This window comes from Cyprinodon tularosa, unplaced genomic scaffold (assembly GCF_016077235.1).
Source record: "Cyprinodon tularosa strain WSP-4 unplaced genomic scaffold, ASM1607723v1 ctg484, whole genome shotgun sequence".
NCBI lineage: Eukaryota > Metazoa > Chordata > Actinopteri > Cyprinodontiformes > Cyprinodontidae > Cyprinodon > Cyprinodon tularosa.
Window position 1 is genome coordinate 784983 of NW_024039212.1, and position 25272 is coordinate 810254.

The window sequence follows — 25272 nt, forward strand, 5'->3', positions numbered from 1 at the left end:
ATAATCAGTGGAGGTAAACCAAAGTTTGCTGCAGGTTGCATTTGTACAGTGAAGACATCAAATAATTTATCATTTTTAATAAGAACGTATCTCAGAAGTTTAGAAACTGATATGTAGACAGATGGAAAATGGTTGTTTGTTTTTCTTATTGAAAATCAGGAGATTTAAAAAAATGAGATGCATTTATCAATGCAAATCATATTTTTTTCCATCGATTGGTAAATTTTGTTTATTTTTTCTAGCTACTCCTCACTACTTATCACCCTATAGCCATATGTGAAGAGATCTGTGGAAAATTATGGGTAATCTTGTAATTATTTCTCTTTATTGAATTTAAAGGCAATACCTCATCTCTGGTATTAAGGTAAAGGAAACCATCGGCATTTATCAATAAAATCTGATGGTTAGCAAAGGCCTGATTAATGAATCGATAAGAGAATTAATGTTTAACCCTTTAAAAATTGTAGTCTTAGGTGTCACACCTAAATAAAAATAGAATGGCAGTATTCTATGATTTTATCCCTTATGTTATGGGAGATAAAATACTAGTCATATAACTGAGTGGGGAAGCAGATTTTACAGATAAAGATTTGGTCATCTCTGCGTTAACAAATGTTAGTAATATCTGAAACTAAATGTGATGCCTAAAACCACAACTTTAAAAACACTCTTGAAGGCAATAGTCAGTTATCACAGTTCATGTTTAACCTTTACTACCATAAAGAGATGGAAAAACAGGCTCCACCTTCTGTGGAATGGGCTCAAGTTTGAAATTGCCCCTGTTTTTTCCTGATAATATTTCATTTTGCTTTGAGTCATTGATTCCCTCAATGCATAACAGTAAAAAAAAGAGCAGTTTGGTTTTATGCCAGCTTCCAGAACAGCATTTTGCATGCATAAGACAAATGCAACTAACACACAAGATCATTAGTGAGTAGTGTTTGAAGTTTCACTGCTTTAAAGCTCTTTTCATTATGACATTTTTTCAGGGAAGCATTTGTTTGCTTCAGAGGGATGAACTACATTCTGCACATATCAAAATGGCAGTTCTCTGTAGCAAGACCTTTGGTGTTAAACTGGTCTGCCCGCAGTCCAGACATGTTACTTTCTTAAAGCATTTGATGCTTTAAAAGTGAGAAAAATAAAAAATAAAATTGTTGGTCGATTCTAGTCAGTTTAGGTTTCTATATCAAGCAAGTTTAAAAAAAGTGTAAAATGTTTTCACACTCAGAAAAGTAATTTGTTGGACGCTGGCTTAAATAGTTCCAGACCTGCTGCTATTTCTATGCAACAAATTGATAGAAACAAAGAAGTCAGTAAGATGAAACAAAAGACTAAGAATAAAGTCCATTGGTGAACAACTGTGGAAACCAGACCCAAACAAAGCCATAGATTGTTGTTGTAGGAGAGAAGAATCTGTGGTTTGAAACGGGGAATTGTTGTTTTCTCTTGGTATGACTCCAAGCCGCTACAGTACACAGTCAGCTGGAGTTTTACTCCCCAAGGGCCGTTAATGTCAAGCAAGCTGCCTCTTTACTACATAACTTCAACATTTTGGAATCTGCATCCTTTTTTTAACTGTCTTTTCATAATAAACAAGCATCCAGCCACTTGCATCAAAGTTAGCAGGACTCTACTAGATGCACTGAGGTGTTTAAGAATTGCTTCCATTGTTTGGGTGGGTACCCCTTTGTAAGAGTCGCATACAAAAATTGTGCCTTTATAATCTTGAGGACCCTCTTTGACGTCATGCATTCTCGCTTGCTATTGAAATGTACAAGGCCATGAATCTGTTGTCCACCCTCTGGGCTCTGACTCGCCTTCCGAGTCATCAGAAGACCAGAGGTACATTCCTCAGCCATGTTGCAAAAAGGATGTTAACATATGAGGGTTATTTTGTTTTTTAAGCTGAAGAGTTGAGGAGCTGAATAGCATCCTTTGATTTGGGAAAAGTTGTAAAGTTCTAGAAGTTAAAGCCTTTTGTTTGTGCCATTCTTAAATTTTTCACGGGGGTCTGGTAACATCCAGCAAAGTTCAGGACGTCTTCTTTGAAACCTCAGCAAAAACCCTGTCTGGTCGTCCTGACTTACACCCATGATTTGTTTTGGCTCTGTCTTTGCAGCACCAAACTCCAATATTAGTTGTACAGTCAAAGTGTCACTTTCTGTGTTTGCTGTTGAGGCTCGTTAACCAACTGACTAATAGTTTGGTGTTGGACAGTGTCCTGTTGACTCATTCTGTGGTGTTTTCTTTAAAGAGTTTGGGGCTGATTAGCTTCTCTGGAATTTTTGTCATAGTTCATAGTTCCACATCATGCATGTGGCAATACATGAAGGATGCATGTCCCTCAGGGCCTGTAAGAAAACATCTGAACAAACATATCAGCCTCAGTGAAATATGAACATATGAAACCGCAGCAGAATGTTTAGACTGTTTCATTCCTGCAGAGATGTGTACCCAAATACCTGCATAACTGAGTTGTGGTAGTAGCGTGAGATTTTCTCATTGAGGTAACTTGTTGCAAGATAGTTGAAATAATCTTTGTGGACTCAAGTAAAAAGAAGCCTCTACAATCTGATAATTAGATCTTTTAAAATTATTTGTATATTACTGTTTCATATTAGCACGATTAAAATGGCAAGCTATTGTACAGCCTTTCTATTATCTTATGAAGTCTTGCTCTCTCCTGCTCCTAAGCAACCTTAATAAACTAGACACATATTGCTGTGTAGTTTGTATCTTTCTGTTTCATCAAAGTATTCTGACACCATTGGCTCTTATTTGAAAGAAGACTGAATGAAGGGCTTTAGACCTATTGGGAGGACAAAAAATGAAGATCTGTGTGTTGAAGTTGAAATCTTTGTGTATGGGTCACTGCTCTACCCCTGGTCTGCTGCTGCTGCTCCCTCCCCATTGATGAAGATTTTCATTTTGTGTATAATAATCATTTAATTAGGCTCATAAATATATGTTCACTTTTAGTTGCAGCCATGTGTTATGTGGAAAGTAAAAAAGTCCCTACCTTCTAGATGTATGAAATTCTTAATCTCCCTTTATTTCAGCCAAGGAGAAGTTTAAGTTAATTTTAAATTGCATGGCTGTAAGTGAAATAACTGATGTGCAACAATTCTGACCTGAACATTACATTTGATATAATCTTTTTGAAATGACTGTTATTTTGTTTTTTTATAGGCCAGCAACAAGGAAACTGGTATTCTGGCTGCAGCCAAAGTGATTGAGACCAAATGTGAGGAAGAGCTGGAGGACTACATGGTTGAGATTGACATCCTGGCTAAATGTGACCACCCCTACATCGTCAAGCTTCTCGATGCATTTTATTATGAAAACAAACTCTGGGTATGTTAATCCCTCTGTCTGCTTTTAAATGTTTCTTTACTGTGGGTTAATATTCATGAAGCTGATAAAGAGAACGTTTTCTTTAAACAAACTACACTTTGAAAAAGAGGTACGTACTGAATTGAAAACATTTGCAATTTTCAGAGCTAACTTTTTTCTTTAGACCTTTTTGCACCAAGGACACAAAGTTCAAGTTTGTCTTTGGCTTTCTTTCATAACAGCCATTTTTTAATTTTTTAAATTTTTTTTTAAGTACTCATCTAACAGCTGTTATCTTCCTTGACATGAATTTCTGTCGCTCCTCCAGAGTTAACATGGGCCTGTTGGCTGCTTCTTTGATAGATGCTCTTTTAGACCTTTTTTGGGTAAAGATCCACGCATGGTAGGTTTGTACAAATTCGATAGGCTTTCATTTTCAGATGATGGATTGAACACTGCTCCATAGGATGTTCAAAGGTTGAAATGTTGTATAACAACAACGTTGTCTTCTGCACAACTTTATCCGTGATCTGTCATAGGTTTTGCTATTTCTCATGATGCTATTTGCTTGCTAATATTCTTTAGCATAATAGCTGGATCGATGTTAAGATTAAAATTAAAGAGTCTTCTTACTGACGACTTCTAATTTGTTATTTTTTATTTTATTTTTTGCAACTCCAGCTCACCTTGAGTACACTTCTGTCAAAACATAAAGATATTACCCCATCCTCATGCTAAAGTTACTGCAAGAAAGATCAATTCAATTCATGTTTTTTTTTTGCCTTTTAAATCATTTTTCATCTCCACACTTGCACTTTGGGTCCAGAGTAAACTGCTCTTGTAATCTTCCCACACTCAGGCCAAAGCAAATAAGAGTGACCTCATGTTGGGGGTGGGCAGTCTTGCATATCTGAGAAACTGCTATGCAGGGTCAAGTCTAAAGATAGGTGTGAGGAACATGTACTTTTCTGGAGAAACAAAATAGTATTAAATAGCTTAACTAACATATTTTCCACTTGGGCATTATAAATGTCTTCAAATATTAGAAACGGGTGCAAATTGATATAAAATGACTAGTTTTACATAGATGTAAGAGAAAAGCACTAGATTGTGAATATTCCTTTGTGTCTCAGTACTTGGCTCTAGCTATATGGTTGTAGACAAACGTTAGCAGTTTTCCAGCTGCTCTGGTTTAAAGCCGAAAAGCCATTTAGAAAAAAGTCGATAGTCTCACATAAAACGTGTTTACAACTTTGCTTGGTGGGTCGTTATTTTTTCACCCACCCTAACATCTGCAGCCATGAAGAATAGATAAAAAGACTCAATTTAAATCACCCAGAGCTGTTCTTTGCAAGACTGATAATTACTTATAAAACGCTTTGAAATAAAGGAAAGTTTTAATGCTCTTGTATTATATTATTTTACAGAGCAAAAATGGTTATTAGTTTTGTTTATATTTATTTAGACATTGTTACATATGAAGTGATAGATGTAGCATAATGACTGGTGCCACACCCTAGTTAACTCTTAACAATTTTAACAAAAAACATGCAACTCTGCAGTTATTTACCTTATTACAGGTCTAAGCTGATTGCTATCCATCATCTTTATTGGAATCTTTAAAAATGATTTCCTGCAGCGCAGAAGTGACTTGACTCACATTTCTCTTAACTGTTCAATACGGGAAAGACTGAGAATGTCCTAGCAAGGCAGATGGGTATTAAAACTCCTTAGTCAATGGGAACTAGAAAATTGCTGCTCATCCAGTCTTGCCCCTTTTCTACAGTAAAATGATTTAAATGTTTACACCAATAATTTAAATGTTTACAGCTAGACAGAACTGTGACAAGCGTGACTACATGGGGCCCCAAGCTTATTGCCTCTTTGAAAAGAAAGAATGATTGTAAAGAAAATACTCAATTCTCAGTCAGAATAGTGCAACGGTGAGTGTAAACCTATGATTTTTGGGCATTTCCTTTTAATCTGCTCAAGCTCTGCCTTGTGATCATCATTTGGGCTGTCTGAGTGCATTGTATTTTTTTAAAAACACATGCATTTGATCTACGGTACTCACATTTGTTTCTGCTAAGCAATGCAGCTTTAGATTAAACTCCCCACTAATCACTTTAAATGTAACACAAAGAATCGCCTCTGTGTCGCATCAGACCAATGTTCTGATGTCTCTTTTGATCTGCTAACAGACGATCTATAACTACGTTTTATGGTCAAGATTCCCACCTGTAAAAATGTTTTCAGCTTGGATGTAATGATTTAACTATTTACTGTCGCTGAAACCCAGAACATAACTGGAACATGCAAGAGTTTACTCTGAAGCACATTAGCCATACAATTGACCACAAGCTGTTTGAAAATGAAACAGTACAATTGAGACGCATTTTAAACTGGACAGACCTGATCAATAAATTGGTCTTAACTTGAGTGTCGCCTCTACACTCAGTTGCGTCAAGTTGTAGTTCTAGCTGCGTTTACCTTAAATTCCTGAATATTTAAGGTGGACCCTTCCTGTCGTTTAAGCTGGTATGTCAGATATAACAAACACGTCTTTTTGTGTATAACCACACACTTCCTGTGGGTTTGTGTGTCTGCATGAGAGCTGCAGCTTTTGCTTCATTATCTCTGTGTTTTAAGTTGTTCTGAGGTACTAATATGACTTTGAAATTTCAAATTTTAGATTATTGGTCTAATGAGCAGTAATGAAAAGTTATAATTATGTGTAAAAATGCAAACTTCTTAACTAACCCAGTGTTTAGTGATGGGGCCTCAGTAACCCAACAGTGTGATGTGCTGGGCAGGGTATGCAGCTTTAGTCCAGTAAGCGCCCACACCCCTTCTGCTTTCTACTTATAATGAGAGGAAGAAAGAGGTGAGTTTTTTTTTTCTCCTACTTTAGGAAACTATCTAGTCTTAAAGAGAACAAAGGAACATGCCCCACAGTGCGAGAAAAAGAGGGCCTTTAAGGTGGTCCTGACATCAGTAAGCTTAGAAGAATAAACAGAAAGAGGGAGAAGAACAGAGGGTCATTGAACAGATGGAGAATAATGGTTGAAAAGGGGACAAATGCACATGACTTACTGCAGTTACTTTAGGTGTGAAGAAATATTCAGCCCTCATGTCTTCAGAACTTTGCTTTACTTATAAAAACACTGAACATTTCCTCCTCCCCTGATATTCTAAAATAACCTGATGCGAGGACAGTTCACTTTGTCTCCCAGCAATCATCTTTGTAAAGATGTGGTTACTTTGTGCAGTTTGGGTAGAATAGGACCTTTGTCCTCATTCTTCATAGACTGTTTGCTTGTCATTTCCCAAACTAGAGCTTTCATGCAGTTACGCTTGAGGATAAATTCAAACTGCAGCCCTTCATCTTCTGTGAAGTTTAAAAGTTAATGTAAGACATCATAATGACCTTTTAATTATAGCAACTTTGCATATGCTAAACGCACATCTACTGTATATGTAGTTTAACACCTGGCTTTTCTCACACATGTGGATACAGAACATATACAATATCAGAACATTGTACTTGGACATAGCTGCTGCGTCAACTTCTCAGTATTTGCTGTAGTTTTGTTTATCCTCTTTCTGCAATAGAGTCCAGAATAAAGAGTCCTTAATATTATATGCCCATAATGAAATTTTGGTGCACAATATCATATGCATGCTTTCAATTGTGACCCTATGAAAATTTGTGATTAGCTGAATAGAAAGTTTAATCAATTTTAACTTCCTGAGAAGGAGCATATACACTGCCATATTGAGGCTATGCTCCTCTATGCTGTCTCACATAAATGTTTTCCTGAGGATTAAGTATTACTAGCACATATATAAACCTTTTAACATGTTTCTACTGAATTTTGCACCTCATCTATTTATTTATTTTTTGCACCGCTCTGAATCTTCCATATCAATGCCTTTTTGCACCATGTCTACTACACTGTTTAAATTTTGATCACTGCTGCATTTTATTAATGGAAATGTTCATTTTCACTGCTGCTGCTGCTCACTCACCGTTGGAAAGCTCTATGAAACAAAATTTCATTTTGTATGCACTCTGTGTATACAAATTGGCAATAAAGAAGTCCAACACTTTTAGCCTAGAAACGTTGCTGTTTAACCAATACTATTACATAACAAGAGCTGGTTCTAAACCCGGAATTTTTTTCCTTTTACCGAAAAATGTTGAGTTATGATAAAATATTTATAGATGACTATGGAATAGTATCTATTTAAGGAAATTATTAGCTGCTTATTGAAAACTTAAAGCAGGGTTTATTAGTTCCCTGCTGTTTAGTTCACAGACTGTAACTCTGTGATTTAGTTGATTTTTTTTTTTTTTTTTTTTTTTTTTTTTTTTGGTTGGCCTCGAAAGGGACATCAGTATAACTTGTTTGGCTCTAGTTTCGTTGCCTCTAAAACCAGCCTTCAGATTTGTAGAGTAGACGGTTCAAAGAACAGTTTCAACCCTTTAGGAAATCACTGTGTTGCTATACAGTCTGGATCGATCTTGTACTCTGTCATTTTAGTTATTCTTGCATGGTGTTAAAGAAGGTCTTTGTTGGTAACTGAACTTTTCAAGTTCTTTCACCTCAGACAAAGTTAAGCTGTAAATCACAATGTAGCCACTAATTACCTAAATGGTGGACAATACAGAGTAAAGACTGCTTCGTATATTCTAAGGATCCAAGTTTGCAGAGAGGCTTACAATCGGAATAATAACACAAAAAAATGCTTTTTTTTTCTTAAACATTCAGTTCTATTTATGCTATTATGATGTATTTATTAAATAGAAATGTTCTGATTTTAATAATTTTACTTCTCTTTGAAGTAGCCATTTTTTTTTTATTTATTTATTTTTTTTAACCTTTTTTTATGTTTAGAGTCTTCCTGTAAATCTCAGACAGAGTTTTAGTTTATTTGTGCTCCACCCGCAGTGGACATGCTCTGTGAGCAGCTTGACCAGTTGGGGCACATTCTTCTCTGTAGAACCAGGACGTCACCCAAAATTCCTATGGGCGAAACTATTGCTCTTGCTCCACAGACACCAAAACAAAAATAATGTGTGAATAGATTTATACTACTGTTCCTTTCACTCTAGAATTGCTAGTTTTAAAACTTTAAATAATTTCTATCTCAAGGAATTTTTAACTTATTTTCAAGTAACAACAAAGCTTCTACGGTACCAATTGCCATTGTAATGACTGGAAATGTAAAACAGAATTGAAGAAGGAGCTGGACTTTGTCAGCTTAGTTAGTATGTAGACCCAAAACTTCTATAATTAAAAGTATAGTGGAGGATGTTCTTTTTCCGGGTGCATCATCAAAATAAGTGGTCCTCCTAACTGTCAATCATTCTGGTGATATGTTTACATAAGGCCGTCCTATGTGCTCGTCCCCATTTTCACTTACCGGTGGTAAGTCTAACATAGTGGAAAAATGACAAATCTTCTTTTTAAAAGTAAGCTTTTATGAGCGACGCAAACAGCAACTTGTAAACAGAGCTTGCACAAGGAGAGATGGGCTCGTGCATGCTCTCGTTTGATAGACATTCTCTCTCTGGAGCAGGTACAGGGTTGTGCATATGCATTTTTTTTTTTTTTTAAAGTAGAGAGGGCGGGTATTCGCGAAAATCCTCCTTTATACTTTTAAATGTTTTTATCTGGTAAATATTGAATTTAAATGGCCTTCAGCACTATTAAGAAGATTTAATTATGTAAAGAAAACACAAAAAACACAAAAACACAAAAATCAAATTGTAGTCCAATTTTAATCATTGAAAAGCACGGCACCTTTACCACATTTAAATTCTCTACAAATATCTTTTTTTTTTTTTCTATGATAAGCATGCAAAGAGGAATTTCAGGCTCTGATAGCGGTTTTTGGTGAATGTTTGCAGTGCATGTGTTCCTTTGTTAGTTTTAGAAGGCTTGGCTAAAATGCCACTCCTTGTCCTGTGCTAGCCTGATACATTGACAGAGTTGTCATAGCATACAGTGACAATGTAATTATATCAGGATGAGATCATGTCACAGGTATGTTCCAACATTGCCTGGGCTTAACCTCTTACTGTTGAAAATCGAAGTATCGGCTGCTTTGTTTACACGCTTACTCATCAATCCCGATACCTAAGATTTTTGTAAAAAGATCTTTCTTGGTTTGGAAATTTGTTGGCATTTTTTTCTTTTTTGCATTTTTGAGCTTTTTATATATAAGAACAGCCTCATGGATCTTAAATGTCTAAATATGTGCAACTGTAGTCACAGGGACATTAAACTGCTTCCCATTTGTCTTATAGCCTTTCCTTTTAACTGCTTGTCTGTTTTTCTTCCAAATGTCCTGAAAATACTTTGTTTCCTCTTGTCCATGTTGAGTGTGGTACACACCATGCCACCAAACAGCTCAGTGACCACCTGTAGCCCTATATATAGGCCCACTTACTGGTTACAAGATTGTGCTGATTATAAGATCATAGACAGCTGTAATGTTAATTAGTGGACACACTGTTATTTAAAATATCCATTTGGTCACATTTTTTTCAGTCTTTCATTCTTTTTAATAAGGGCTACTTTTGAGTAGTCCTCATTCTATTGAAGCATGGTGGAAAAGCAATGTTTGACTAAATGTAAAAATTGTCCTTGCATATATTCAGTTATTCTTTACTTATCTCTGCTTTCACAGATCATGATTGAATTCTGCGCTGGAGGTGCAGTAGATGCCAACATGCTAGGTAATTTTTATTTTATTTTTTTTTTTTTATGGCTTCACCTTTCTCAACAGCACTCATGCCCCAAGTGAATCGTAGTATCCATATTTCCCCCTATACAGTAGTTCTCCTGTTCAGTTCAAAAGCTGGACTGAATAGCACAGAATTAGTGGGGTCTTTGAGTGTGAGAAAGCCCCTTGGCCTGTTTTCATTGGATAATTCCCCTCCAAATAATAATCTGTACCCCTTTGTGAGGCTAACTAAACATAGATAAAGCAGTATAAGGTCTGTGAACCTTTGACTTTTTTCTGGCATTACATATCCAGCAACAACATATGAACTGAAATCACAGGTTTTCCTTGTGATGTTTTCTCTCATGGCAGTCACACAGTAGCTCAGTCCTCCACACTTAGCTCTGCCATGATACTTTACAGAATCAATGCCCTTGTTTAAGGTTTCCCTGCAGTTCCAAAAGTTGCTTAATTTTGCTTGTACCCACTTCTGATATTTGCTGCTTAGTAAAGCTCATTTTCTCATCTACTTTGGCTTTTATCAGAGTTGGATCGTGGACTAACTGAGCCACAGATCAGGGTGGTCTGTAGACAGATGCTGGAGGCTCTTGACTACCTCCACCGTATGAAGATCATCCATAGAGACCTGAAGGCCGGCAATGTCCTCCTTACAATCGATGGGAACATAAAACTAGGTAAGGGTTTACATTTTCAGTGCATGGATGTTCGTTTGAGAAATAACAGAAACTTTTCCAAATGCAGATTTAAAAAAAGAATGTTTAGATGCTCATTGCATCCAAAACTGTGTGGAATTGGTCCTGACAGGAAGGTGTATTTATTCTGCTTTAGGAAAAAAGACCAAAGGTTTATGTTAGAAAGAGCAACCTATAGGTCATATGCATAATCACATTGTAAACTTATGTTTTCTTCATATACTTTTTACGATTTTTCATGCTACCCCCTCAAAGCATAATGGATCTTATTTGATTGATCAACACAGCATAGTTCAAGGAGTAATCTACAGATCAGGAGGCTGAAAATGTTGCCCATTACTTTTTGAAAATAGCTTAAGCTCTGTCATAGCCATCTCATCTCTGAACATCAGTTTCCAAGTTTTACTGACTGGATTAAGATGTAAACTTAAACCTAGAAATTGTACCTCTGGTTTCATATTTTATGTTGTCATCCAGCATGTCTTTGCCCTGTTCTTAAGTGTTTTGCAGCCTTGGAAAGGTCCTGTGTTTAGCTGCCTTGTCCCACATACGCACACAAGCATAGAATTGCAGACACTGCAGCCCTCCTGCAGCTCTCCTGCAGCCCGGTCCACGGGCAATATACAAGCGTTGTGTGGGAAAAAGCATCTGAAAATGTGACATTTTTTCCTATATTAATGTTTTAAAGCGTTCCTCACATTCCTCACATTGCACAGCTGAAGCTGTTGACCCAACCCAAAGCCCAATGTGTTTTAGATTAAAGCATGGATATCCAGAAAAGCACAAAGCTGTATCAAAAAGTAGTTTGAGTTCAGGAGGTCAGCATTTGCGCCCAACTTCAAACAGAAATATGTCTTGTTTTATAGAACTTTTTCTTGATGAACTGACTAAAGAGTAGGAGGAACTTTAAGAGCTTAATTTCCTTGTGGAACCAGCTTTTACACTGGTTTTGTTTTGGTGTATTTTTCTTTCTCATCTTGCCAAGTGAATCATTTTGCCAGTCATGCTAGTCTCACTGAGCTGGACTCTGTGCCCAACATTCCTCCCCAGTGCAGCCACAGTTGGATTTAATCGCTGGGAGTTGCCTCTTTAAACTCATTATGTCATGACATGGACTCATTTACGGTCTCCAAAAATTATCTAACTACATGTTAATTTAAACAAGGCTGCAATTAAGAGTTTCTGAGGTCGGCCAAGTGTATCAAAATGACCAAGCAAAACACAGCATTAAACTCTGTGTTCTATTTTTCTTGCAGAAGTCTTTATCGTTAAGGGTTTGCTTACAGTGCCTTGCTAAAGTATTTACAGCCACTAAAATATTTCCTTCCAAGACTTTCTATTTAGCTTCATCACTTTGCCACCAAACACATGACAGCTGGTCAATGTGGATGAGGAAAGAGCCTACCCACACAATAATACTGTCACCTCCATGCAAGATGATCACATCTTCTTTCCCATGCCTGCCATGTCCCCTACATAGCTTGTGGTAATTATTAAACAGGACTTCTTAAGTCTGTTTGTATACAGTGACTTCTTTTTACGGCATCATAAAGGCCTGATTTATGGAACATAGAAATAAACATAGGCATGTCATCAGAGTCTAACAGCTGAGCTGTTGATCTTTACAGCTCCTCCAGATTTACTAAGGGGCCTTCTCTGATCAAAGTTCAACTTTCTTGGACTGAAAGTTTAAGTGTACATTCATGTTCTTTTCTTTGGTGGGGGGGATTACAGGCGGACAAAACTCTTCGATTTTCCGATAGGTTTGGTGTTATTTATCTTATTTATGTTGCCAGAATTTTCCTAAATGTTTCATGGAAACTTGGAGAATAATACCAGAACTATCTCAGGCCCTAAACTATTGGCTGCAATATAACAGTTCTCAAAAAAAAAGAAAAAAAAATTATATAATAATCATGATACCTTCCATTCATACATCTATAATAGTAATAAAACAGCATCAACAACCAATGTGTTTCCATTTCTAAGTGATGTTTTAATATAAATGCATAAATATTCTTTATCATAATTTTAATTGTTTTATTTCTGTAGAGGATCTCAAGGTCATACTTATTGATCTATGATCCCACTTTGAGAATCTATGCTATAACAAACCTCGGCTTTGTTTTGATTGAAGCATATTGGGTTTTAGCTTTATTTTATTTGTAAAACAAATATTATACATTCTTTGCCTTCTGCTTTACAATTATTTAGTCTTATTCTAATCTATCGCATTCAACCATTGATGTGATTGGCTAAAATAATGTAATGTTCAAGAGTCATGCAGAGACTTCTGAAAGTATTGTATGTGTGACAATTTGCACACATCTATGAATTGTATGCCCTGATATCTTGAAGAAATCCCTCCAGACCTCTGCTAAGAGTGCTTTTTGACCCCCTGCTAATTTATCTGCTGTTGTAGCATCTTCAAGTTCTTTATTTAGCATTGTGGTGACCTGCAGGAACGATGGCAAATATTTGATAGAAACTTTGCTCTATATTAAGTAATGCAAACAGGAAAACATCCAATTGTTTATTCTCTTACTAAGCAGTGTTTATTTCAACATAAAAAAAATAAATAAAAAAAACGGCTCTGGGTGCATTTTGTTTGCTGCAATGTAAAAAACATTGCGTTGTGTTGAAAGGAGTCTGAATTTCAGTCCCGAAAACAGAACATAAAGTTAATTAAAGGAGAACCCCTGATGTGCAGACTCTAAAGGCCTCTGCAAAAACAACTCTCTCTGCTGGCTGTGGCACATACTTACTTGCAAAGAGAAGAAATATAATCTAAGCTCTGGAATCAGAGGGAACATTGTAGCCCTGTAATCTTAAGTGCTTTTCAGAGCATTGGGATGGCGCGTATGGAAAACTGTCTATAAATTTAATCATTTTGGTTTTCTTTTCCTTAACGGATTTTGTGACAGATTTAGTCGCTATTTTTCATCAACTATGTTAATTTGTTCTATTTATGTTTTTCTCCTTGCAGCGGATTTTGGTGTGTCTGCAAAAAACACCAAAACCTTACAGAGAAGGGATTCTTTCATTGGGACGCCATACTGGTAAGAAACTAACTCTGCATCATGACGGATGATTCAAGGGGCTTAAAGTTAAACAGAAAGTAGCAACAAAGTGACTACTCTCCTAAACATTTCAGAGTAATGATTCAAATGTTTAAAACAAGCAGGAGGGCAGAAAAAACATATCTAAACTTTACCGTTGGAAAAACTTTCAAGAAGACTTGAGATCTATTACAACAAATGTTGCAGCCAGCTTTCCATTAGGGATGCAGTTATTTTAAAGGACAGCTATGTGAGCTCCACATTAAAGAAAATATAAATACTTTGTCATCATTCTTCCTATTTCTAAAAGAAGTGTCAGTTGAAAGAGAACATGTCCACGAATGTATCAGCCAGAGATAATCAATCTTTTAGTTTTCTATTGATCCATTCTAATGGGTGATCAAAGTGTCAAAAAAATGGAAAATGTGACATACCTTGCCGATTCTATAATTGCATCAAAACTAAAGTTATCAACTATTTTGAATGGATAAACACAGCAACTTTTGAATGCACTTTTTTCAGTTAACCTCTTAACATCCACCTCATTTTGGGTAATCCTCAACTATTTTGCATACCCAAATGGAAAAGCAAAACACTTAGGAACTGTAAGCCCAAATTACATGTGCAATACATTGTTTGAAAGCTAACACCCTCTAGTTTCCTAATATATCAATTTAAATTGGGTGACTAGAACACAGACCAACCTGCGTTAGTTCAAACATGACTCAAAGATGTCTTTTTTTATTCTCAGAAATGATGGGTCTTTTCTGAACAGCAGTAATAAAGATATTCCCGGTTTTATTGTATGATATTTGTTCTGCATCATTTCAACCATAAATGCAGAAAATTTCAGATCTCTAGCTATAACAGTTCCAGAGATGTGGGGCTTTGAACTTTTGGTGTCAGCTTGGAGCTGCGCACAATGGTTCCACCTGCTAGTAAAAATTTTTTAGAATGTAAGCAAGAATTCTTTTTATTTCTTTGTTTTTTAACTGTAGCCAAAAGCGTCAAAACCAGAAGGAAAAACCTTCTATATTGTCTAATTTTGATTTGCAAAATATAGCCTGATTTTTTTTTTTTTTTTTGAAAAAGTGTACAAATATAAAAAAATCTAAATCAATTACATTTTAATCTGCTGATGTATAAATGACTTTAATTATTACGGCTGATATTTTTTGTGCTTAAAGTTTTTTCACTTTAAATCTTGATGAGAAAAGCAAATATCCCATCATCAATGCATGGACTCTACTTCAGTCTGTCACCATTGTGCAGTTCTCCACATTAAAAAAAACTGGAACAGATCATGCCTGAACATTGTTCCACAGTTTGATCTGTAAAGTGAATATTTGTTGGAGCTGGTTAATCTGTGACTAGAACAGGTTATGATCCATGGATGAGAGCTGATAAGAGAACCTGCCCAGTTCTATTAAAACATGGTCGGAAGGCATGTTGTACGATAGGGCTGTTGGGAAATGAAGAGCACACAGTTTTGGTTTCTAACTTTTATTCTCATTTTTTTAATACGTAGAGCATATAGAAAACGAAATTTCGGTTAGTACAGCTTTTCAGACAGTAAATGAACATTTTCATTCAATAAAGTGCAGCAGTGATCAAATGTTAATGGTGTATGTGTGTGGGGGAAGAAAAAAAAACATAGTGCAAAAAACGCATTGCTTTGGAAGTTCAGAGCATTAAGATATATGGTGCAAATATGCTGTATTTTTGGTTTGGTGTTATTACTGTAATGCTTGACTAAGAGTTTTTCAACAGCTCAGCAGTCCTGATGGCAGTGGGGAAGAAACTGTTCAGAAAAAATAATTATTTGCCCTATTCAATTTTTTTTTCGTCATACAAGCCAGAGATACTCTGTATATAAATTAAAAAAAATCAAATTTAGTTAACTTAATTTACTTTACTGCTTTAATTTACTATCAAATGTACTGCTCAGTTGTAGAAGAATTACTTTTATAACAAATGGAATAATTTTTTTAAGACTTCCTAATGCTGTACAGTCGGTTCCAACCATGTGGTATTTAAATATTTGATGTGCTTGTTTCAGGATGGCCCCAGAGGTGGTCATGTGTGAGACGATGAAGGATGCTCCGTACGACTACAAGGCTGACATCTGGTCTCTTGGCATCACCCTGATAGAGCTTGCACAAATCGAACCCCCTCACCATGAGCTCAATCCGATGAGGGTGCTGCTGAAGGTTGCCAAATCAGAGCCTCCAACCCTGGATTACCCTTACAAATGGTGACGATTTAAAATGCTTGACATAAAACGAAAAGCAGCAATAAAAAAGTGTCAATATGATAGAGCATGAAACTTGCTTTTGAAAAAGAGGTTTTTGTCATTTTTACACTGGCATGGAAGACTCTAGACCTACAGTCGCCTTCCAAAAGTAAAACTTAAGCAAGAGGCAGGACTTAAACGGGTGCCAAACTATAACTCTTCCTATCAGATTTATGAGTCTTAATTTTTCAGCGCAGCTAATTTATTACCACAAAGTTATCAGCGATGAGTGGTTGAGTCATCATATGGTTGTGTAAAAGGGATGATCCGCTTGTGTCAACATTATGCATCTGGAAGTGTTCTCCATGTTATCAATGTGTTGCAACCCCTCTGCCATTCATCTACCCCTCTGACTTATATCCATTCATAAACTAAACCCTTTTTGTCTTTAATTTACTAAAGGTCGAAGGATTTTAATGACTTCTTGAAGAAGGCTTTGGATAAAAACCCAGAGACTCGCCCCAGTGCAGCCCAACTCTTAGAGGTAAGGCCCAATAAAGAGTGCACAGTTACAATCCAGCTGGTATTAGACAAGGCTGCACTTAAACATGTAATATAACTTTGCCATCAATTGTGCTTTGAAGAACCACAATCCTTTGAATGAAGGTGCAACGGGCTCAACCAATATCCTGAAAAGGGTTTATCTTTGGGACTTTTATACAATAATGCTTTAAAACATACAACAAATGGAATTTTTTTTTTAATTAAACTTTATAGATCTCACATTTTATTTATAGATTTTTTATTTTTATCAGAGTCCACCTCATATAAGGCTTGTGACACTGATTAGAAATGGTAACTCTAACAGGGCTAATATAGAATTAATTACAAGGGGTTTATGAGATCCTGATTCTGTCTCATAGTCAGAGTTCCTGTTTCTGAAATTGCAAGCAGAGGAAATCATAAAAACAGAATGTTGGGTGTGGATTAAAGGAGGGGTAACATCTGCTAAAATTCATAGCCATAGTTTGCCTGTCTGTACCCCACAGCTGAGGAGGAGAATGCCAGATATTTGCAAGCTTGGACCATCCTCTTTATCTCAATTAGCAGGAGGCAGAGATGTTAAATCCAAGATCCACGCCCGGTGGGAATTCTGGGAGAGAGACGGGTGTGGTGCAGTTTTCTGGTTCTCTGCTGAAAGTTTTAGATGTTTATCATGCCTGCTGCTCCCAGTGTTTGCAGATAGTTTTGTGGGTAAGGCAGGCAGTGGTGTCTGATGATGTCACTTAGCTGGAAATTTTAGCAGTTTATTGGGATAAATCATTATAAACTTAAATACATGAATAAATGCTTGAAATCTGTGTGATGGTTTTCAGGTGAAACAATAGTTTTCAGTTTAACCAGGTCTTTTTTTCCCCACAATGCTTCAGAATGGTCAAAAAGGCGCATTGAAGCTTAGGCTTCCAATGATCAACGGACTCTTAGCTTGTGTGTTACCCATAAGGCAGTAACTGAGTGCTGTTTGTCATTTGAGAGGCCGAAGCCTAATAAAGTACTTAAGGAGAAAGCCTCTACATAAACGACTGCCATCAAGCAGCACATACACACATCTACACAGTTCACGGTCCAGCACAGCTTGCAGCCTTTTCTCCTTTGTCAGCTGTTCCAATTAAATTGCACTCAAGTTCAAAGTAACTAAATAATGAATGATCAATGAATTTCCCCTTTGGCATCTGCCTTCTTAATTTAAATTTGTATTCCTTTTCACTGCAATGAAGTTGTATTTTAGCCTGAACACCAGCATTAGATAGTTTAATTGTGTTGCTGCTGTTGTTGCAGCTCCTCAGTAATTCACAGGTGGCCAAGCTTTCCCCCACAGAGAAAGTTTCTTGTTTCCTTGCCTTTTGTTTGTTGGTTCCTGTTCTTACTTCAGCATTGAAATGTGTCTTTGTACAAGTTTATTTCGCTAGATTATATTCTTTATCTAGCAGGACTATTAAATTTTTTATTTGTGTTCAGGTTCAATGAACATGTTTATTTCAACTATCCATGATACTCGCCATGAAATTAACTTTTTACTGCACTAATCTTATCAGAAAAGGCTTTATATGCTTGGAAGAAAAAATTGATTTAAAAACCTTTTTTAAGCAGAATCACCGCATTTGTATCCAAAGAAACTTAGATAATCATAAAAGACAACTGAAATGGGGTCCAACGGGTTTAATCATGCTTCCTTCTTTCTGTTTTGTAGTTGGTGAGGTTTCAGTATTAAGCATTCATAAATATGGTATAAATATCTAGAACTGCCACTGCAACCAGCATTCAAACTATAGAGCTATCTGCTACAGCAGGGGTGGGAAATTCCAGGTCCTGGGGGTCCTTATCCTACAATGTTTAGATCCATCCTTTGTCCAACACATCTGAATCAAATGGCTGAGTTACCTCCTCAGTAAGCAGTCAGTTCCTCCAGAGTCCTCTCAATCATCTAATTGATTCAGGTGTGTTGAACCAGAGGCGCATCTAAAAGTTGCAAGAACTAGAAAATGACCACGCCAGCTACAGGGTACCGGTTCGTGGGGTGGGGAGGGTCATGATGCTGCAGCTGAACCTGAGGGATCTCATCACTTTCTCTCTTGCCAGCATTATACTTATAACATTTGTATTGCAGAATCACTATGACATAAAACTTTAGTGGTTTTGAAATTCACTTAGATTTTGTTTAAGTATTTAGTTCTACTCCCTCAGTGAAAAGTTATTTTTTGGGGGGTGACGGTGACTATCCTGTGGTGATTAGAATTCCTTTGGTCTTAATCACTCTTTAAATGGGTGTCAGCAATTGCTACACGTGTTGTTTGTCAGAAATGCTTTTTGTATTTAAATTCAACTGGTGATAAATTGAAAGAGCTCATCGTTAATTTGTGTCCACAGCACCCGTTTGTGAGGACGGCGACCTCCAACCGCCCGTTGATGGAGCTGGTTGCCGAGGCCAACGCCGAGGTCATGGAGGAAATCGAAGACAATAGAGAGGAAGGAGAGGACGACGACACAATGGATCTCATTGAGGTACCACACAGCAATGTTTTTTTCTGTTTGATCATTTTCATTTTTCTTTGTCAGTGTTTATTTTTGAAACAAGGAGTGAGGAGTATTTCCTCGAGGGTAAAAAGAAAAAAGCAATTATCAAAAAGTCTCTAATTCAGATTTGCAGCTGAATAGCAAGAGGACCTTTTATCTTCTTGTATTTAGGCTTTCACTGAAATAAACACGCTTATTTGTACCTTTTTCCCCTAAAAATCCAACAAGTTATTGTTCTTTTTTCCTAGTTATCCCAGTCAAGCAAAATTTTCCTCTGTGGTAAAGATAGTCGTTCTGCTGATAGATTTATGTTGAGGTTTACTAAGGCCATTCACAGATCCACAGAGGACATAAGATTAGAAAGTTACAGTATGAGAGGGCAGTCAGCACAAACAAAGGAACAGAAGCCGGAATACTGGCATTCCCTCACACCCACATGTGTTTAAATATAGGCACCTGCTTTTAACCTTGTTTCTGTGTTGCTTCACCACAGCAGATGGAGTAAATTAATGTAAGGGTTCTCATTGTTTTTAACCTTTAAATAAATCAGTTTTTAAGACTTTATAAGAGAGTCCATTGGACATTTCATCGCATGGAATAAAACATGTTTTCAATTTTTGCTACATTAAAGTACTAATTTTACTTACTCAGCCGTTTTATGAAAGTAATTTAGTTCATAGCCAATTATCATTTATTACAGTGTTTTGCTGTCAAACAGGGTGATCTCATTTATCAAAATTAATAATGCATGTATATGATTTAGTTGATTTTAGAAGTGCTACAAGATAGACATGCAATATAAAATGGTAAAAAAATAAAAAATAGACAAACATAAGGTTGTTTTCTTTTTACCTCTGAGTGCAGTCTACTGATATCAGTTTTAGTCCAGTATACCTTTTTTTTTCCTCTCCAGAAACTCTGAACAGTATTGCTAATAATGTATTGCTTAAACTCTTGCTAGCAAAGATGTAATCCCAGGGTGCTAGCGGAATGTCGATGCCGTACCTTATTTTTCTATTATTTCTAAAAGAGGAAAAAGATATTACAGACACATTTTAAGTTGTCTTTAATAATTTGAAAATGTGCAGTTAGTGCTTTTTGCCCAGTAAATAGCATCTATACCCATAAACAACAGTCCCTTCTTTGGCTATTAACAGAAAGATGTAAGGTTTATCTAATTTAACCCATAGAAAGTGTAGCAACCATCCATGCTCTCCATACTCTTGAGAAAATTTAAACCTGCCCCATCTCAAATTTCCCTGAGTTTCCAAATGTTCCATCTCTTGCATATTCTTTAAGAAAAAATCAGAAGCTCAAAAGAATAAAACGGGGCAACTAGTCCATCTTCCTTCAGTAGGATGTCGACTATGAACATCATTGTATTATCTGTAGCACAGGACTGTCTAGGGAATAGCATCTTACAAGATGTGTGGTTGACATATTGACAATTATGTAAAATATAACAGCAATTTTACATTTTTTTTTTACATGAATGTATAGGCTACCTCTTGCCAAACATACTAAGTTGTGCAGATTTAGAGTTGTATTCTTGTTTACAGCTACTGCATACACTTATTTTCTTCACTCTGTTTACAATGGCTGCCTTTAGTAAAGATTAAAAGGCCATGTTAGGTGCTTTAAAGTGGCAATGAAGGAGAAGGGATGTCATTTTCATTGGATTTCATTGGATAGAAAATGTGTGAACAGCTTTATTAATTTGCATTTGGACTAGAGGAAAAGGTGGAAAGCATGGAAAAATGTTCATTCCAATAACAACTTAAACAATAAAAACAACTTTTTTAGGTTTGTTTTTTACACTAGCCTTTAACAGTGTCTCCCTATTTCCTTTAGTCACCAAACAAGGAGCCATGTCAGACAAGTCAGACGAGTTTGGATGAAGACCAGTCCGAGTACACTCCAAGCCCCACTACACCCACCACGCCCTCACCAGTACCTTTACCGAGGAGATTGCATCGGCCTGATTCACAAGCGGAGGAGCCCGCAGTCTCTGAGATCCCTGTCCCCCCGCCAAGGCTCAATCTCCCTCAAAAAGATCCAGAGGAGATGCAGGACAAACAGCCTGATGAGCTGCTTGACTCTGATAAATCTGAGGGAGAGGGCTCAACTAAAACCACTGGCTCAGACTCGGGTGTTGAGGATGGGAAGAGTACCCCAACAATGGAGGACGAAAAGGTGCCTCTTCATTTATTTTTTTTTGCTGTAGTTTTATCAAGGAGCTTTAGAAGGTTTGTTTTGATTAAATTTAATGTTTAATTTCCAGGTGGCTTCAGAGAGACCAGAGAATGAACAGTTATCCAGACCTGAGACGGCTTCAGAAAAACTTGACAATATGATAAATAAGGACATTCCTAGAGTACAACTGTCTGAGCCAGAGTCCCCTTTTGTTGGAAACAGAGACTCACCAACTCCAAGCTTGAGTTCCAGCGTCACACCTGGATCCACTCCCACCCCATCTGTTGCTGCTACCCCGGTACCATCCAACGGATTGAACGATTCTCTTAGCAAAGGTACGGCCAATCGGCTGTCTATAGGAGGGAACGCTGAGCCAGCCTCGCCTCAGGCCAATGGACGACTAAACAACAAACGGTTCTCGTATACGGGGAGCATGGCTTCGGAGAACATGTCAATTAGCAAGGATGACTTTGCAATATCTCCAAGGGTGAGTCACTCATTGAGTCAAATCCAATGTATTCTTTCTACAAAACCAGAATTGGTCTCAATACAATATATTACCGTAGGTAGAAATAATATTTCTATATAATATTTGGGTTGGCTTTTGGTTACAAGGCTAATCCCTCATTATATGCAAATTAAGCCTCCAGGATGATAAAAGATAAAACACAAGAAATCCTGAATGAATTATTTACATTTTCTTCTTTACAAAATAAAGTGGATTTTCCACATAATTCACATGATGTAGCTCACTTAGTATTTTGCCAATAATTCACTGGGACAATGGAGACAAAACCAAGCGCACTTAACCGAATCATCAAATAGGAGGTGCTTTTTCCCACATGGATCTGGATTTCACAGCGAGTCACTGTATATTTAATGTGGAAAGCCAAACAACAGTGTCTCTTCTCCAGGGTCCAGCAGATCCTCCGGTGGTGCTCCCAGTTTGGGGGGCATCTTTTTCAAAGGAGCCATAGCTGGAGTCAGCTGCTTCTTTTGGTTCTTGATTCTGTCCAGGATCAAAAACTGTTATCCTGAGAGGAAGACGAATTATGAGCAAAAGCCAGCTTCCAAACTCCTGATGAAACCCCTTGTTTGAAAGTTTGACTTTTTTTCTCTGCTTCCCTCCTTCATCCTGCCTCGGAATCACATCATTCCCTCATTGGCAGTAGAAAGGATTAACAGAAACGTTCCATCAGAGGTTCCCTTCATATTTGTTAATTGTGCCGATGGCATATATAGAATGCTTGGCTTCTCATTTCTTGGCCAATGAAAGTTTCTCCACATAGGAATTACATGCAAACCACACGATACATTCCCGTTTGGTGTGAACACACTATTAGATAAAGAGATAAAGCCCTGTTTTAAAGTAGCAGCCTAAAAGGACGGTCTTCCTGCCTTCATATAAAACACACTGTCATTTATGGAAGCATCGAATTACTTTTGTCCTTTAATGCTTTCCCTTCTTGCTAAAAAAAAAAATCGAACTTAAACTGCTCTTCACTCACTAATGTCCAAATAAAGGAGTTTGGCTTTTGGCACATTGTATTAGCTTGACCAAATTGGAGATTTCTGATTTAATTGATAATTTCTGACCAGTGGACTAGCTGGATTATCTGTTCATCATTTGCTTTAAATGTAAAGAACCTAACTGTAGTAATAATGCTGCATGAAGCAAGTTAAATACAGCTTTAAATCTGTAAGATGTTTAAGGGTTATACTCTCACTCTGTGTTTAGGAATTGAAGGATAACAGAGAGCTTATTGCCTGTGTAGGAAAACCCTACCTTGGAAAAAATGCTTCTCTGCATCCCATTAAGGAACTGAGGCAGCGTTGTGTTGTGTTTTGGGGTGTGGGTGTTAACTGCCCAACACAAAAGATTGTCTGTATCCCATTGGGTTAACGTCAGATGTTAGCTTTAATGAGACTACAGACAGGGGTCCAGCTCATAGCTTCATTTACAGTCTGTAAGAAGTGAATGAAATCCACTGGCAGTCCAACGGGGTGTAAGCTTAAAGCTGGTGAAGCCAAGTATGCATGTAACACATTCATCCACAGCCATCGGGACCAATGGTGCCCTTTGTTTGGGCACAGTCCCACATTCACTATTGTGAATGGAAGTTTCTATGCACCTCTTTGTCACTTAGTTGTTTCTGGAGGCTAACTGATGACCCCGACTGAAAGCCTACTGTCTGCATGTGAATTTCTTTTTTAGAACGGAATATCAAGAAGCGTTGATGTCATAGATGCAATGACTAGATTCATGTTGACACCTCTTGGCTTCTGTTGATGTGCAAATTCAAAACTCCAAAACATCAAACGATTAACCAATGTTTAATTGAGGGCATAAAGATGATTAATAAGATGTATACAAAAAAAGTGTGACTGCAGAAAAGGGTGCATTTATATCCTTTGGAATATCAGATTAAGATTATTTTATGAAATTTATAGTTTACATTTTTTTTATTAAAATATTACCTAAAAATGGAAAACAATAGAAAGGCAAAGAAGGAGCATCAAGTAGCTGTCATCCGTGGCTGGAGGCTCACAGAGGACTGTTTGCTCAGCTGTAGGTGCTCTGTAGTCGTAACACAGCTTTTCATCTGGGCTCTGTATGGGGCTCTTAGACTTTAATAGTTCCCCGTGGTTTCTATTAAAGTATCGCTTAAAAGTCTTCGGTTATTTTTCAGATCTTTAAAACGATAGGAATTGGCGTCTAATGAATGACATAGGGTATAAAATTAAGCAAATATAAACTAGATGTAAGGTTTGATAGGATCCCATATTAGAGTAGCATTGAACAGTTTTATTAATGTCCTGTTTTCAATAGACGTCTGCACTTTAACAAGGTTCCCAAAGCCTTTGAAGGAAAATGAAGCCCACAGCCCTCAGATCCTCTGCAAAACTTAAGAAGGAACAGTTGCTTTTCAGCATATTTATCAGCTTTTCACACCAAAGCTAACCTGGCAGTAGCCAGATTGATGTATGTAAAACTGAGTTTAGCTCTATGTTATCAGGATTATTATTATAGTCTTAATCTAATCGTTATTAGGATTTTTTTGTGAGACTGGAAACTCTGATCTCGTGACAATCCAGCTTTGAACCAAAGCCACCAATTTGGGTTTTTGGTGTAATTGTGCTAGTTGCCAAGATTTTAACCTTTAATTTACTAATTGATGGCTCTCTGATTGATTGTTCTGCTATAAAGCCAGGGGAAAATCTTTGTTTTCACCAATACAGGAAAAGCTTTAAGCTATGATTTAAAATCCTATTTTAGTGGCCAAGTTTGGCCAAGGGATGATACCACATACAGTTTATCATTTAAGTTAAGGGCAAATAAGAATCCAAAGGCAAAAAATTAAATAAAATATATGGCATGTTAAAATATTGATGCCGTAGTTTGCTTATGTATTGATTAAATTTATAGTTCACTCAGATTTATTCATGAGCATGAAATCTAATTTTTAAATGACAGTAGAAAAGAGTTTAGCGTTTACTAGATGGAACTTTAAGTTTGGTTTCCTCCTGCATTGTTGACAGGTTAGTGTTTCTCAGTTTCAGAGAAGAACCTGACTAACAGGAACAATAAAGATGTCTTTGTCATCCCACATACAGACTGTTGGCTCTTATAACAGATCCAGACTTTAGATCCATTCTTGAGATTAGAAATGTAAAAGAATTTAGTTTTGTTTTGTTTGTTTTTCTTGAAGGAAAATGTTTATATATGTTGACTAATGGGCAACTCTGATATTATTCAACTTTATTTTTACATTTTTCATGAACAATTTCAAGACACACAAAGTATGGGGATTTTTTTAAAGAGCCTTTTACAGTTGCAATTAGGTCACATAAAATGGTATTTGCTTTTAAGTGTCATTGGTTGATAAATTTAATGTTTAAGTTAAGAACATAAAGTTTATAGTAAAAAAGA

The 25272-nt window shown here is 36.8% G+C and overlaps 1 protein-coding gene across 1 annotated transcript in view; it reads left to right on the plus strand.

Annotated features, from left to right (window-relative positions):
- Positions 1-25272, plus strand: part of stk10 (serine/threonine kinase 10) — a 43019-nt gene that overhangs the window by 12004 nt on the left and 5743 nt on the right. The window contains exons 2-10 of the mRNA XM_038302204.1: positions 3193-3357; positions 10033-10081; positions 10614-10763; positions 13768-13840; positions 15900-16094; positions 16536-16617; positions 19002-19136; positions 21000-21341; positions 21430-21828. Coding sequence (XP_038158132.1) covers positions 3193-3357; positions 10033-10081; positions 10614-10763; positions 13768-13840; positions 15900-16094; positions 16536-16617; positions 19002-19136; positions 21000-21341; positions 21430-21828 — 1590 coding nt within the window. The remainder of the gene's footprint in view (positions 1-3192; positions 3358-10032; positions 10082-10613; positions 10764-13767; positions 13841-15899; positions 16095-16535; positions 16618-19001; positions 19137-20999; positions 21342-21429; positions 21829-25272) is intronic.